This window comes from Leuciscus leuciscus (genome assembly GCF_965113295.1).
Source record: "Leuciscus leuciscus genome assembly, chromosome: 5".
NCBI classification, from domain to species: Eukaryota; Metazoa; Chordata; class Actinopteri; order Cypriniformes; family Leuciscidae; genus Leuciscus; species Leuciscus leuciscus.
Window position 1 is genome coordinate 3,093,886 of NC_138729.1, and position 14,232 is coordinate 3,108,117.

The 14,232-nt window shown below is 36.4% G+C and overlaps 1 protein-coding gene across 3 annotated transcripts in view; it reads right to left on the reverse strand.

Annotated features, from left to right (window-relative positions):
* The window catches only part of pappaa (pregnancy-associated plasma protein A, pappalysin 1a), a 115,793-nt gene that overhangs the window by 15,008 nt on the left and 86,553 nt on the right, over nt 1-14,232 (reverse strand). For 2 of the 3 annotated variants that reach the window (XM_082170497.1, XM_082170499.1), the window contains 5 exons: nt 11,944-12,091; nt 10,591-10,706; nt 3,308-3,379; nt 3,167-3,217; nt 1,045-1,143 (listed from right to left, as the gene is read on the reverse strand). In XM_082170497.1, coding sequence (XP_082026623.1) covers nt 1,045-1,143; nt 3,167-3,217; nt 3,308-3,379; nt 10,591-10,706; nt 11,944-12,091 — 486 coding nt within the window. The remainder of the gene's footprint in view (nt 1-1,044; nt 1,144-3,166; nt 3,218-3,307; nt 3,380-10,590; nt 10,707-11,943; nt 12,092-14,232) is intronic. The other variant, XM_082170498.1, reaches the window with a different exon arrangement.

The window sequence follows — 14,232 nt, forward strand, 5'->3', positions numbered from 1 at the left end:
CAGTGTGTGAAATCTTGGCATTCACACTTTATTTTAGCACTATGCTGAAAATGACATCGCCAAATCTTAGACTGACAAAAGCCAGTTGAAAACAATATAGAGGAATTCATGATTCATGTTCTGTCCTTTTAAAATAATAATACAAAATAATAATTATGTCAGCTGTTGTCTGTCACCTGCTAAGCTAAACATGAAGGATGGCTTAAACTGACTGATCGCAGTTTGTTTTTACAAGTGGTTTAGGGGCAGTTTTATCTTAAATAAATGATACCATAATAATAGACAAGAACTCACTCAACCGCTCTCCAGTTCATGTGCAATGTAATTCTGGGAAATGGGAATGTGAAAAAGTGTATCAAACAAAACTCTGAATCGCTTTAAAAGATTGCATGCCACTAACCTGGCAGACATTGGTAAATCCAGGGATTAGATTCTCAGAAGCGGTCATCGTAACAACCTGATACTTTGTAAACACAACTTTGCTTTCAGGCGTAATGATAAATACCATTCCAAGAATATACGTATAGGCAGCCAATCAGATTAGAGCTTGCCAGAACGCGTTTGCCGTTTTTGTGTGCAATAAGTGTCAGATGGTTAGTGGGTAATAACCAGCATCTCATTCATCAGTAGCTACTTTTCCATCCAACATTGCGAATTTAACTTATGCGCAAAATTGGAATATCACATAAAACATTTGTAAATAAAGCATAATTCCATCCAGTGAGACAGAGAAAAACAAAACCTAAGAATTTTTTTTTGTTTTTATATACAATAAATGACTTGCGTCTCAGAGTGCGCGAATGAAACGTAATAAACACGGTTATGCTATCTTGCTTTCGAAGGCAGAAACCTGATGTTTGGGAACACAGTTGTGTACGAAATTTCTGGAAGGTAATTATACTGAAAAACTTTGGCTCAGGCATTTCAGAAAGACCAAAACTGACCAAATTGAGTCATTTCAGTGAGGTTTTGAAGTTAGACATTCATAATATACACATGAAATGTATAAACTGTTGAGAGAAATGTTGCAGACGTGTACGGCACCTTCTTAGTCTTGACAGTGGAATGACAGCAGTCGCCTCCATCGTAGTTGCAGTAGGCTCTGTTGTTGATGGCATCACAGTAGTTGTCACCCATGAAAGGCTGAGATAAAAACAGAGAGAGAAACTCAGAGCACCACTAGCGTGAGAAACATAGAGATGCTGATCTACTGTACATGATGAACACAGATGCTTTGCCATCCTAAATATATGCAAAACTTAATTGTTTGTGTCTCATAAGTATGGCCATGGGTTCAAGTCATCTTCTCCAACACCCACCATTTTGAAGAAAACATAATTTTTTGGCAACACTTTATAATAACTGCACGCTATTAATCATTAGTTAAGCATTAGTAAACAGTTAATTCATCATTTATAAAGCATTAATATACATTAATAAGCAGTTTATAAATACAGTTATAAATGCTGTATTCTTGATTTATAAGCATGTCTATAATGTGTTTAATAATTGTATTTTCTTAATTTATTAATGATCACTTTATCATTTTTAAATGAAGTATTGCATTATTTACAAACCGGTTATTTAGGAGTTGTCAGTGGCTAATAAGATCACTTAGAAAGTGTAAGTAAATGTAGTAGATTCAGGTAGTTATAAAGCATTTAGTAGTGGTCAGTTAACTATGTTTGTGAGCTAATCTAAAGTTAGGACTAGTTATGCTTTGTAAAGCATTTATAAAGGAGATTTAAAGACTCAGTTTTCTTCTAAACAGAAAAAGTAAACAAATACAACACAGTGATACAGAACATAAAAATATTAACAGCCTTTAAATCTCCTTTATAAACGCTTTACAAAGCATAACTAGTCCTCACTTTAGATTAGCTCACAAACATAGTGAACTGACCACTACTAAATGCTTTATAACTACCCGAATTAACCCTGAATTACAGTAGAAATACATGTTAATAAACCATTTATTAACACACTAAGTAACTATTACTATATGTCTGAATAATAATATGTATTTAAACAGTTTATTAATAATTTACTTACACTTTCTAAGTGATCTTATGAACCACTGACAACTCCTAAATAACCGGTTTGTAAATAATGAAATACTTCATTTAGAAATGATAAATTGATCATTAATTAAGTATGAAAACACAATTATTAAACACATTATAGATATGCTTATAAATTAAGAATACTGCATTTATAACTGTATTTATAAACTGCTTGTTAATGTCTATTAATGCTTTATAAATTATGAATTAACTGTTTACTAATGCTTAACTAATGATTAATAGCGTGCAGTTATTATAAAGTGTTACCAACTTTTTTGTACTTCTGATAAAACTCTTACATGAATTAATCATTAATAAGCATAATTACTCAATCTAAAAAGTTTATGTACACTTATGTATGCACCTATGTCATAGTTTTGACTCTCATAGTTTCATTTTTACTATGACATAAGTCAAGATTATGAGACACAAAACGTTGACCTATTGTAGTCAAAATTATGACAAAACATCAAAATTATGAGATAAAAAGTAACAATTCTGTCATAAGTCATAAAGTATAATAAGTTATTAATAAGTTAGTAATTAAATTGTTGAAATTATGATGTACGAAGTCAGAATTAAGAGATATAAAGTCAAATGATGAGATACTAAGTCATAATTATGACAAAATGTCAAAATTATGAGATAAAAAGTAACAATTTTGCCATAAGTCATAATTATAACAAAAAAAGTCAAAATTGAGATACTAAGTCATGGTTATGACGAAAAGTCCTAATTATACGATATACGAAATTATGAGCTAGAAATTCTAAATGATGGGATAAAAAGTCAAAATGATGTGATACGAAGTCAGAATTATGACAAAAATTCAAAATGAAAAAATAGTAAGTCATAACTGATATAAAATTAAGACTAAAATAAAAATGGGCATCCATAAGGTAATGTCCTCCTTCCAAAATGAATCTTTTCATTGGCAGATCCGTTCTTATCAAGAAAGAGCACATATGGTGTAGGTGAGAATTACTTAAACATTTGTGGAGATCCGAACTACAAACAGATTGAACCAAGTGATCGACAAGCACAGAGGGGAAAAAAAGACAGAAAGAGCACTGTACATCACAGTCACTTGTACATATACTGACTTTAGTGTAGAGTTCCTCTACATCTTCATCTTCATGAATCTTCTTGGGCCTCTGCAAATGGAGGTCAAGGCAAGAGTGTCGCCAGTGAGGGAGGGAAGACTCAGGATAGAGAGCCATTTGAGAGGATTTGGACTTTCTTACCTCACAACCTTTAATGCAGTGCAGGACTTCTGGATGTGGGTACCACTTCAGGCCCATGGTGCAGACTATGTGCTGAAAAGAGACAAAAAACAAGGAGGTTTTCAGAAAGACAAGAAGAACGTGCAATTTTTAAGTATATCGCCACCACAAAGTGACCAACTACAACTCTTCCTTCCCATGTAATGCCCGTGTGACGTATCCCGATCGATATCACACTGTGTTCGTTCATCAAGGCCAGAGGAGAACTGGTTTCTCCCAAGTTTTTATCCTCCATTTCTGTCACCTGATGGAGTTTGGGTTCTTACTGAATTGGGGAAACTTAGCAGTTATTGATTTGACTGTCCTGACACTGCCGGATGAAGCTGAATAATAACACTATTGTCATGCTTTGCACAATTATTACACTGAACTGAATTATGCGGAATAATGACACCATTATCTTCCTACAGCTGCGTTTCAGCAGAATTTGAATCGGTCTCATATTTGCAACCACAAAAAGAAAAAAGAAAAAAGGCAAAACAAGAATGTTTACCTTTGCAAGCGTATCTGGCCAACTTGAAGAAGAAAAAAAAAACTAATTCAGGAACCCATCAAGATTAAACATATTGTGAAATGTCATCAGTTTCAAAACATGTATAATTACGTGAATAAGTTACGACTGTTTCCAGCATGTTCGTCATCAATATAGGTGTTGAACAGAGAGAGATGTGTTCACACATATATGTTCATTAGCACATGTTCTCATGAAAGAACCTCGAGGGTTCAGTGAGGCTGACGTGAGGCTGGCCAAAAGTAAAGGACTGTCTGACCTCTAGAGCTCCTAAACAATCCCTGTCGCGGTAACACACACACGAGCGCACACACACGAGCGCACACAGCACCTGCCTCTTCTTGTGCTGTACCCACCACTGCAAACTAAGGTATTTCTCATTTCATGCCAGTCAGCAAATCAATGCAGAAAAAGAGAGAAAAATAATGGCAGTGAATGAGAAGGAACAGAAAACACTGAAGCATTTCAGGACAGGTGAGGAAGGGTTCACTGCGTAGTGCTGATGTATAAACTGCATGTGTAGGGGATACTGTGGGTATAACATGCGCAGGAACCACAGGGAACCCTATTTATTGTTTTTAAAGGGATAGTTCAGCTAAAAAATTCAATTTTCGGAACACAAATGAAGATATTTTTGAGGAAATCTGAGAGATTTCTGTCCCTCCATTGACAGCTACGCAACTACCACTTTGACGCCTTAAAAAGTTCATAAAGAGATCGTAAAACTACACATTTGAGCTTCAGCAAGAACCAGTGAGGTTTATTGTTGTGTTACACAGTACGTTTGAGATTCAGAAAGAGGTTTGGTCTCGCGAGTCAAGCAGGTTCAGCTTCTGTTTATGTTTGCTGATCAACGTTTATATGTGAATAAAAGCCTAAATTCAGTCTGTCCATCATATAAAGTGATCGAGCCTCTTTAGAAAATGTGGACAAAACCACTTAATTCAAATGGATTAGTTTTACGATCTCTTTATGAAATCTCAGATTTCATCAAAAAGATCTTCGTTTGTGTTTTTTACGAAGATGAACGAAAGTCGTACGGGTTTGGAACGACATCAGGCTGAGTAAATGAGAGAATCTGCATTTTTGGGTGAACTATCCCTTTAATAAAGTACACTACAAGTGCATTCAATACAATTAAAGGTACAATATGCAAGAATTTTTGCCGCTAGAGGGCGCTACATTCCAAACAACAACAACGGCGTAGCTTGATGACGATGTGAAGGAGCGTGGAATGATGGGAACTGTCGTTTTAAACTCCACCGTGGATGTAAATCAGTCAGACGGGAATCGAAAAATCATGTTCATGGATGATGAGGCTAAGTTCTATTTTTATAAATGTTGCGTTTAATGACATGCTTTTTGTGGCGAGGGGGGCGTGGTTCAGCGCGGTCTGTGATGGGAGAGAAAAGAGACGAGCAAGTAGGTCAAGTGCAAATGCACCTGTGTCTTATTGCAGTGATCGGCGTGGAGAGACCGCTTATAAGCCGCGCTGGAACGAGAGAGAGACTGGAGAGAAAATTGGACGCAGAGGAAGAAAACCGGTGGATCCAAGCTCTCATTTTTGAACTGTTTTGTGCCGTCGCGGTTGCCACGGTGAATGCGCGTTGTGCGCGGCTTTTGTTTGTTTTGCTTTATTTTAATAAAGTACGAGTCCCAGTCACGACGACGCGTCTTCTTCCTTCCTGACTCTTAAACCTCATCACACTTTTATTTCATTAAAATGAATTAACCGCAAGAAAAGTAAGGTTTAATACTTCATAGATGTTACTGTATTTGTTGAATTCATTGTTGTGATAATGCTGCGCAGTTCTACATGTTCTAAACAATTGTTGTAAAAGTACATTCGAACATGCCCACATCATTTGCCAAAATACTGATTCATCTTTATGTATAACACATGCTATGTTTATTTACATGGCCATAAACACCAGACGTGATAAACAATGTCAATGAACTAAACACAAATCTAAAGCAATAATACTTTCCTTACATAAACATAACTATTACCGAATGCTACATTTGGAAAATATAAAATTAAGCATGCTTTGTCGACAGAACCAGCAGCAATCGGTAAAGAATAATTGTGTACCATAACGACTGCAAGAAACAAGCTAAAGTTTGTAGCTTGATAGACGCTACAACTACAACTTCCGCATTTGTCCAGGACTCCACGCAGTACGAGCGGAAACCGAGGGTGACGCGGATATGACGCAATTGACTGGCGACTCCCAGCTCACCCCTGCTCTAACGCCCCGTTTCCTTGGATAAAATCGCAATTTTCTCACGATTTAAAAATAGTTGGAAACATTTGGGATATTGTAAGTAATCAACTTAACAAAATATATAACACTGGCCTTGAGATTTTGGGATATTTTAATGCAAAATTCTTACATATTGTACCTTTAAGTGCATTTATTTTCCACATGGCCTCATTAACGTTTTATTTTAACCCCACCCCTCCAATCAATCGTTTCCCAATCCAAATCACTTCTGCCCAATATTTTCTTTCTTGATAAACATCAGACTGCAGAAGAAAGAAGTATTTTACCATCCAGTATGAAGAAAAGACTTCATCAGAAAGAAATCGTACAGTACATTAATGACAGATTCAGTCCCTCTGCAGTAACTTGAGCTTGAGTGTTTTCCACCAGAGGACAGTGGTAAATAATGGTGAAGTTCATGAATTAACCCTTACTGGTGCCTGAAGGGTTCCCAACCCTTTATATCATATAAGATTAACTTTAGTGAACTCATTATGCGCTGACAGCCTGACTGATAAAATGCAGATTGCTTTGTTTCCCTCAGAAAAGCATGCCATCATCATCATCTGACTGAGCTGTTATCATATTAGACGGCCATACTCTGTTCTCCCGAAGCTCCTGAGATCCCATTTAGCTCTCAGGCCTTTAATAAAGGTTTGGTTTATTAATTAGAGGTTAATATTAGTACTCCCCTCAGCGGACCCAGCATGAACAATTGACTCGCCGGCATCACGTAAAGGCCACGGTCTGCCAAGGCACCCGAATGCATCAGCAATGTCATTTTGCTGAAGTCAGGAAAGCAAATAAGTGAGAAAATAAGAAGAGCTTCTTAGTAGGGCAGCAGTGAAACCTGAAACGAATCGTTCTCGAGGGCCGATTCGTCACAATAAGTAATTCAACTGACTCAGCAGGAAACATAAAACAAAGAAAGTGAGAATGGGAAACGAGACTCTGGATGTGTATGGCTACTAAAGTATACCAATGCACCTAAACTCCCTAGTTCAGACTTATGCGCCCTTAGACTTAAGAGACTTATTAGACTTAAAACGTCTAAATACACATTTGTTTTCATCAGCACCTGACCAATTAATACTAGCACTTACCTTTTCTATTCTATTTGTTTTGTTTTTCTGTGTACTGTGCTAGACTGACTGAGACTTCTTACAGTACTTGTATACTGTTGCCCTCTTGCCTGATTGCTTCTATTGTTCTCCTCATTTGTAAGTCGCTTTGGATAAAAGCGTCTGCTAAATGATTAAATGTAAAGCTTGCAGCGGTGTGCGATCGCCAGCTTACTTCTCTGCTTCTCCGGGATGCCTCGGCTGGTGTGGGTATATGGGACGTTCTCGCAGCACCGGCCAACAATCACAGCATGACCGTTAGCATTAGCGCAGGTTTCAATCAGGGCCCGGGGGTTACGGGACGGATCGTGCCCTTGCACAGCGAGCAGAAGTGAACAGGTGCGGTGGAATTCAAACAGCATCGATTGACACAGGCTGCTGAGAGAACAGTTATTGATCTGACCTCAGTCGACCACCCTGGAACATTTCAGCCGCATCGATTTGGCCTCCTCTTCCCCTCACACTCTGTCTCCAGACTCGAATTACCACCCAGGGAAGATCATATCAATTACACAAATCAATCAGAAACGTGTTGTTTCATTTCTCTGCCGAAAACCGCCTGACTCGACACAAATGCCCATCTAAACACAACAGAAGTAGGGGGGACGCCGATCAGTTTGATCACTGTGAGTTTGTTTACAACTTTTTAGCATCTTCAATCAATCCCAAAATTCCCTGTGTGCTCACACTACTTCAGTTCTCTTTGTTTTTTTGGATCGGACCAAAAAATTACAAATTTAGTCCTGGTTCGCTTAGCATTCACACTATCATTTTTCACACCGAACCTAAAAGAAGAAGAAAAACGGCTTTTATGACATATTTTGCGATGGGATTTGTCAAACATCCAGAACTATGCTGTGTGCTGCAATGTGTCCGCATGCATATGATGGATACATGATGGAACTGATAACACGTTAAGAGCTCAGTAAAGTCAAAACAGCGGCAGGAATCCCTCCATCACACACACACACACACACACACACACACACACACACACACAGATCTGCTGCGAGGAGACGCGGTTCTGATGCCGTATTTTATTTATTTTTTTTACCTACCCATTTGGTCTTTTTCACACGCACCGATGACCTGCAGATGTGTGATTGCCAATTGATTATATATTTTTAATAAAGTATATTTTAATTATAGTTTCAATTTATTTATATTTAATAAAAAAAATATGTATTTATTTTAAATCACATTTAATCTATTTAATAGAATAACAATTAACTAATTCCATTTATTTATTTATTTATTTATTCATTCATTCATTTATTTATTTATTCATTAATTTATTAATTTTTTTATTTTTTATTTATATATATATTTATTTTTTTCATTTATTCATTTATTCATTTATTCATTTATTCATTTATTCATTTATTTATTTAGTCATTCATTTATTCATTCATTCATTTATTACAGTTTTTCTCTAGATTAGACTACAGATGATGGGCATTTTTAAGCTTCAGGCTATAAATCCGTCCAGTCAATGGAAATCAAACATGTTTGATATTTTAAGCCACATTTAGACAACATCATGTTTTTTATTTTTTTTATGCATCTCCTAGGTGTTTATATTTCTGAATGAGATTGGAATTTGATCCTCAGTCATTTAATGTATGCAGGTTTTCTCTTTAACCATATACAAAAAAAATATGTTTTTTAATCTGTTCAGATTTGTAAAGTTGTGAAGTGTATTCCAGCCTTTTGATGACTTGAGCAAGAAACGAATTTCGATGTTCCTGCCTGAAAGGTGTTCAGCAAAACAGCCTGAAGACTGCCATCGTAACCCCGCTATAGTCAAATCCAGCAGTCACCACTAAAACACTGCAACACTTCTGACAGGTAAATGTATATAAAGTCTTTCTACTAATGCCAGTAACAGGGTCATTGTTTAAATTATAGTGATTACAGATGGCTTTTTAACTTTTATGACTTGGCCTCTGCCTCGTTGTGGTTCAGATGAGTTCAGAGATTACTGTAATCATACCCTGTTTTACCAATGCCAGGTAATTGGGAAAGCCATGCATGCCTGAGCCTGCGGCTAATGAACAGTAATTGGAGGAACTGCGACATCCAATGCAAAGCTACAATCGCTGCATGTGTTCGCTGAGAAATAACAGCAAATTTTGACCTTTAGGGGACTTTTTTTTTTTGTGCACAGAAACACAGAAAGTTGTGTGTGATGGGTTTAGGGGTAGGGTTAGTGTAAGGGGAGATAATATACAGTTTATACAGTATAAAAGCCATTATGTCTATGGAATGTCCCAATAAAACATGGAAACCCAATGTGTGTGTGCGTGTGTGTTTTGGTGGATAATTTATGAATTTGCTCTAGCAGTGTCGTCCTTATATATATTGCCGACTGTACTATCAAGTTTATCTGAAATGGACTTTTCGGACTATAAAGGTAAAAATGAAATGGTCAGTTTTCTTCATTACAATTGTCATGTTTGATGTCACCATTTGACATTTTCCCCCTCGAACGCTGAAACTACTGTTTATAACAATGCTCAGTGTGTGACTGTCCAAAAGCACTGGATTGGCTGTTGGCTGATAACCATCCAGCCGTAATATTATAACACTGCTTCGTTTCACACTGTACACGTCTGGCACCACAATGTAGGGTTAAAACAACAAAAGCGGAGCAGGGTTTCATAACCCCGTGTAAAAAGCAGTGCCATCCCCTCTTCAAAATTACAAGAGTGAAATGTTTCTTAACCCGGGGTTAAAAGCGGGGTTTAGAATGACAATAATAAATCATTTTAAATTATTTGCTTTGAGGTAAAACTAAGTTAATATGTGCTGCATGATTTTCTCGTAATAAGGATAAATACAACACAAATGACAGCGGTGAGAAAACAGCAGTTCAGAAAGCATCTGATCACAGCGATGTGGATGTTTGCATGAGCTCGGCAATTCAGCATTACCACTCATATACCACTTTATACAACAGATTGTTTAAAAGCAAGCAGCTTTACAGTATTAAACATGAACATCAGTTGTTATTAAATGTTAAATAAACAGAATGTTATTGTCCATTAGCATGACACTGTTAAATACTGTAGTTACCATTATAGTTATCGTTCATGGTGTGAGCGTATGCATCATTATAACTGCATGAAAAGGCACTGAATGTAATGAACTGCATTTTAGAGGTGAATTCCTCATAGACAATGCCCCCGTCTGAACCCTAAAGTCTCGAGCATAGACATTGATGAACGACACTGATGAATCATCAGGCACAATCCAATATCTGCTGCAATATCTGTGTCACCTCAAACGTTGAGTCACACTCGGGATCAGCGTCCCTGCCAGTAAAGCTGAGCGGCTGAAAACACAAACCTTGACTTTGGGAGGGTTCATCCAGTGATGTCTCATAATGCTGCCGGCTGTCGTGTTACTCGGCAGATTCACCACATCACTGTTAGAGTCCCTGCAGGACAACTCGCACTCCTCTCCTGAGGGAAACAGACAGAGGGAAAGAAGCTCGAGTGTCATCTCTATAAACATCTCTATAGACTTGCTAAACATGCATGAAAGGCTGAGTTTGTCTGCTCATCATTAGAGGACATGTTGAGATCTGAACGTCATGTTGAGATGCACACGTTTCGTAAACTACTGATTACTGTGTCTAGTTCTTTACTGGGACAGTGTGGTGTGTTATAAAGGGGATTATTTCAGGAAATTGCTGGATATATTGTAGGGTAAATGTGGGTGAATCTCACGTCAAATTTTACTGCATAATAGAAGAAAAAAAATCTTATTTTGCATAGAGATAATTAAGCCTGTTTTAAAGACCATTATGTGTTTATTATTATTATTATTAATTACAGAGAGTACATCAAAATGTTATATTAATATGTCAAATACTACAATGTTGAAAAAAGAAAATTCAGGATACTTTGATGAATAGAAAGTTCAAAAGAACAGCATTTATTTGAAATAGAAATATTTTGTAATATTATAAATGTCTTTACTGTTACTTTTGATACATTTTGGTTCTTACTGATTAAAAGTAAGTTTTAATTTCCTTAAAAATATATATTTTTTTAGAATATACATTTTATTTATTTATTTATTTATTTATTAACTTCACAATCATTACTTTCGCATTGATGATATAATTGAGGGCAACAGGGAGTGCTTAAGTGTGATAAATTATCTCACAAAGCAACTAATCTTAATGATATTAAAGTTTTCTTTAAGAAAAATGTCATTGCTTTGATTAAAAAGAGGATAAGGCAAGAAATGAGATGTATAGTACCAATACTGTATCAGTAGATTTTACTAAAATCTATGACTAAAATAGTAAGATGTTACTAAAAAAAAGATGAATTACATTTTTTCATGCAAACAAAATTATATAGTATTCGATTCCCAAAAAATCTAGAATAGTGGTTCTCAACCCAGGATTGTTATGAATTTATAAAACTTTAGAGATTAATATTAACATTCTGATGATACACTTTCGAACTTGAGATGAATTTCCTGAATTCTGATGGTGTCAGTATGATGAACACAACCAAAATCTGCATCATACGTTCCAATCCCAACATAAGAAGAAAAGTGCACGGCTCCGTATGAGCCGCACACAGAGAGAGAGAGAGAGAGAGAGAGAGAGAGAGAGAGAGAGAGAGAGAGAGAGAGAGAGAGAGAGAGAGAGAGAGAGAGAGAGAGATTGAGGGAGAGTGTCACCGATGCCGTGGCCCTTCTTGCAGCTGATGCGGATGCTGGGATGCAGGTTCTGAGGTAGAGAGCATTGGCCCTTCATCTGAGGGCATAACCGGAAGCTTCCGGTCCAGTTCCCGTCCTTTCTGCAGTGGATGATGTTAGTGCCAACAGCCTGTGGAGACGGGGAAGACACGACACACATCACTAACACACTCTGGTCTGAGTCTCACATTTATTTAGATTGCATTTTATGCACTACAGAAGGCTTCATAAAAAACTACAGTAAGTTCTCCAATTATGAAATAAATATAATTTTAGTTTGTAAAGCAGCTCTAAAAAATTACAGTGTAAAAAAAAAAAAAGTTGCTGCCCTAAATTTTTAAGTTCAATCAACTTGGATGTTTAAGCCATTTCAACTTAAATTATATATTAAACTGACTTGAAAAAAAATAAGCTTAATTAACTTTAATGAGTTAAAGCAATGTTAAAACATATGTTGTCATAACTTATTAATCTTATAATTTTTCACAGTGTACCGTTCAAAAATTTGTGGCCCGCAACATTTTTAATGGTTAAGAAAAAAAGTCTCCTCTGCTCACCAAGGATGCAGGTTTAAAAAATAAAATAATCAAAAATACAGTAAAAACAGTACTAATGTGAAATATTACAATTTAAAATAACTGTTTTCTATGTGAAAATTTTGTAAAGTATAATTTATTCCTGTGATCAAAGGTGAATTTCCAGCAGAGCTCCAGTCTTCAGTGTCACATGATCCTTCAGAAATCATTCTAATCATTTCTGATTATCAATGTTGTGCTGCTTGATATTTTGTAATATATGCATTAGAAGTTGATGAATATGAAGTTGAAATAGAGATCTTCTGTAACACTACACTAAATAAAGTAAAATTAAATACAATTAAAACATTTATCAAAATTAAGTGTTAATGCTTAAAACAACAAAAATATGTCAATGGGGTGAGAAAAATAAACGTAATTATTTAACTGGAATGTTTTCCGTTTAAATAATTACATTTCTTTTTCTTTTTTTGAGCATAAACACTTACATTTGAAACTTTGTTGTTTGTTTTTAGAAAACAAGATGTAATTTCTTAATTAATTTTCCTTCTCAAGTAAATTATTTAAGATTTTTTTTATATTTGTACTGGAAAAAATAAAAGATTAAAAATAGATTAAAAAAATAAAATACTAAGTAGCCAACTAGATTAATTTTTGCAGTGTATAAATGTCTTTATTGACAATCCTTTTGCCAATTAATGTAATGCATCATTGCTGAATAACAGTGTTACACTTTATTTCGATGGTCCACTTCAGACATTTTGATAACTATAATGGCGCTTTTCCACTGCATGGTACGGTACGGCTCGGTTCGGTACGGCACGCTTTGGCGCTATTCCACTGCATGGTACGGTACGGCTCGGTTCAGTACGGCTCACTTATGACGCATTTCCACTGCATGGTACGGTACGGTACGGTACGGCTCGCTTCGGCTCGCTTTAAATGGTACCACCTCTGTTGAGGTTCCAAGCGTACCGTACCGATACTAAAATGTGACGTGAAAACACTGCAGATCACTGATTGGTCAGACAGAATCATCACTACCAGCGTCATTAAGTTGGCTTGAGAGAGCCATTGTATTTACGACACGAGACACTAAACCCGCTAGATTTAAATAGCCAGTAGACAACAGCCAACACTGTAGCACCTGTTTTAAAAGTATTTGCTTAAAAAAAAAAAAAAAAAAAAAGAGTATAAACTTAAAAAAAGAAATGGCTGAATCGTGGTCAGTGGACGAGGTGCAGACGTTCCTCTCGTTGGTTGCCGAGGAGCGGATGGGGAAACACGGAATGAAAAATTCGCATTTAATATAATGATGTCATGGCAGTAGAGACGGCAACTATAACGATCAGTCACACCCACTTTGAAGCGGTACTAACTGCAGTGGAAAAGCAACCGAGCTAAAGCGAACCGAACCGTGCCGTACCGAGCCGAGTCGTACCACGCAGTGGAAAAGCGAAGCGAGCCGAACCGTTCCGCGCCGAGTCGAACCGTACCATGCAGTGGAAAAGCGCCATAAGTAACTTTACAAAACTACATGTCAACTAACTCTCATTAGAGTATTAGTAGACTGTTAGGTTAGGGTTCAGGTTAGTAGAATAAGTTGAAGTTGCAAAGTTACTTATAGTAAGTATAATGTCTGTTGAGGAGCATCAACATAAAGTGTTTGCATATATTAAGCAAAAAGTCTACTAATACTCTAGTGAGAGTTAGTTGACATGTAGTTGCAAAGTTA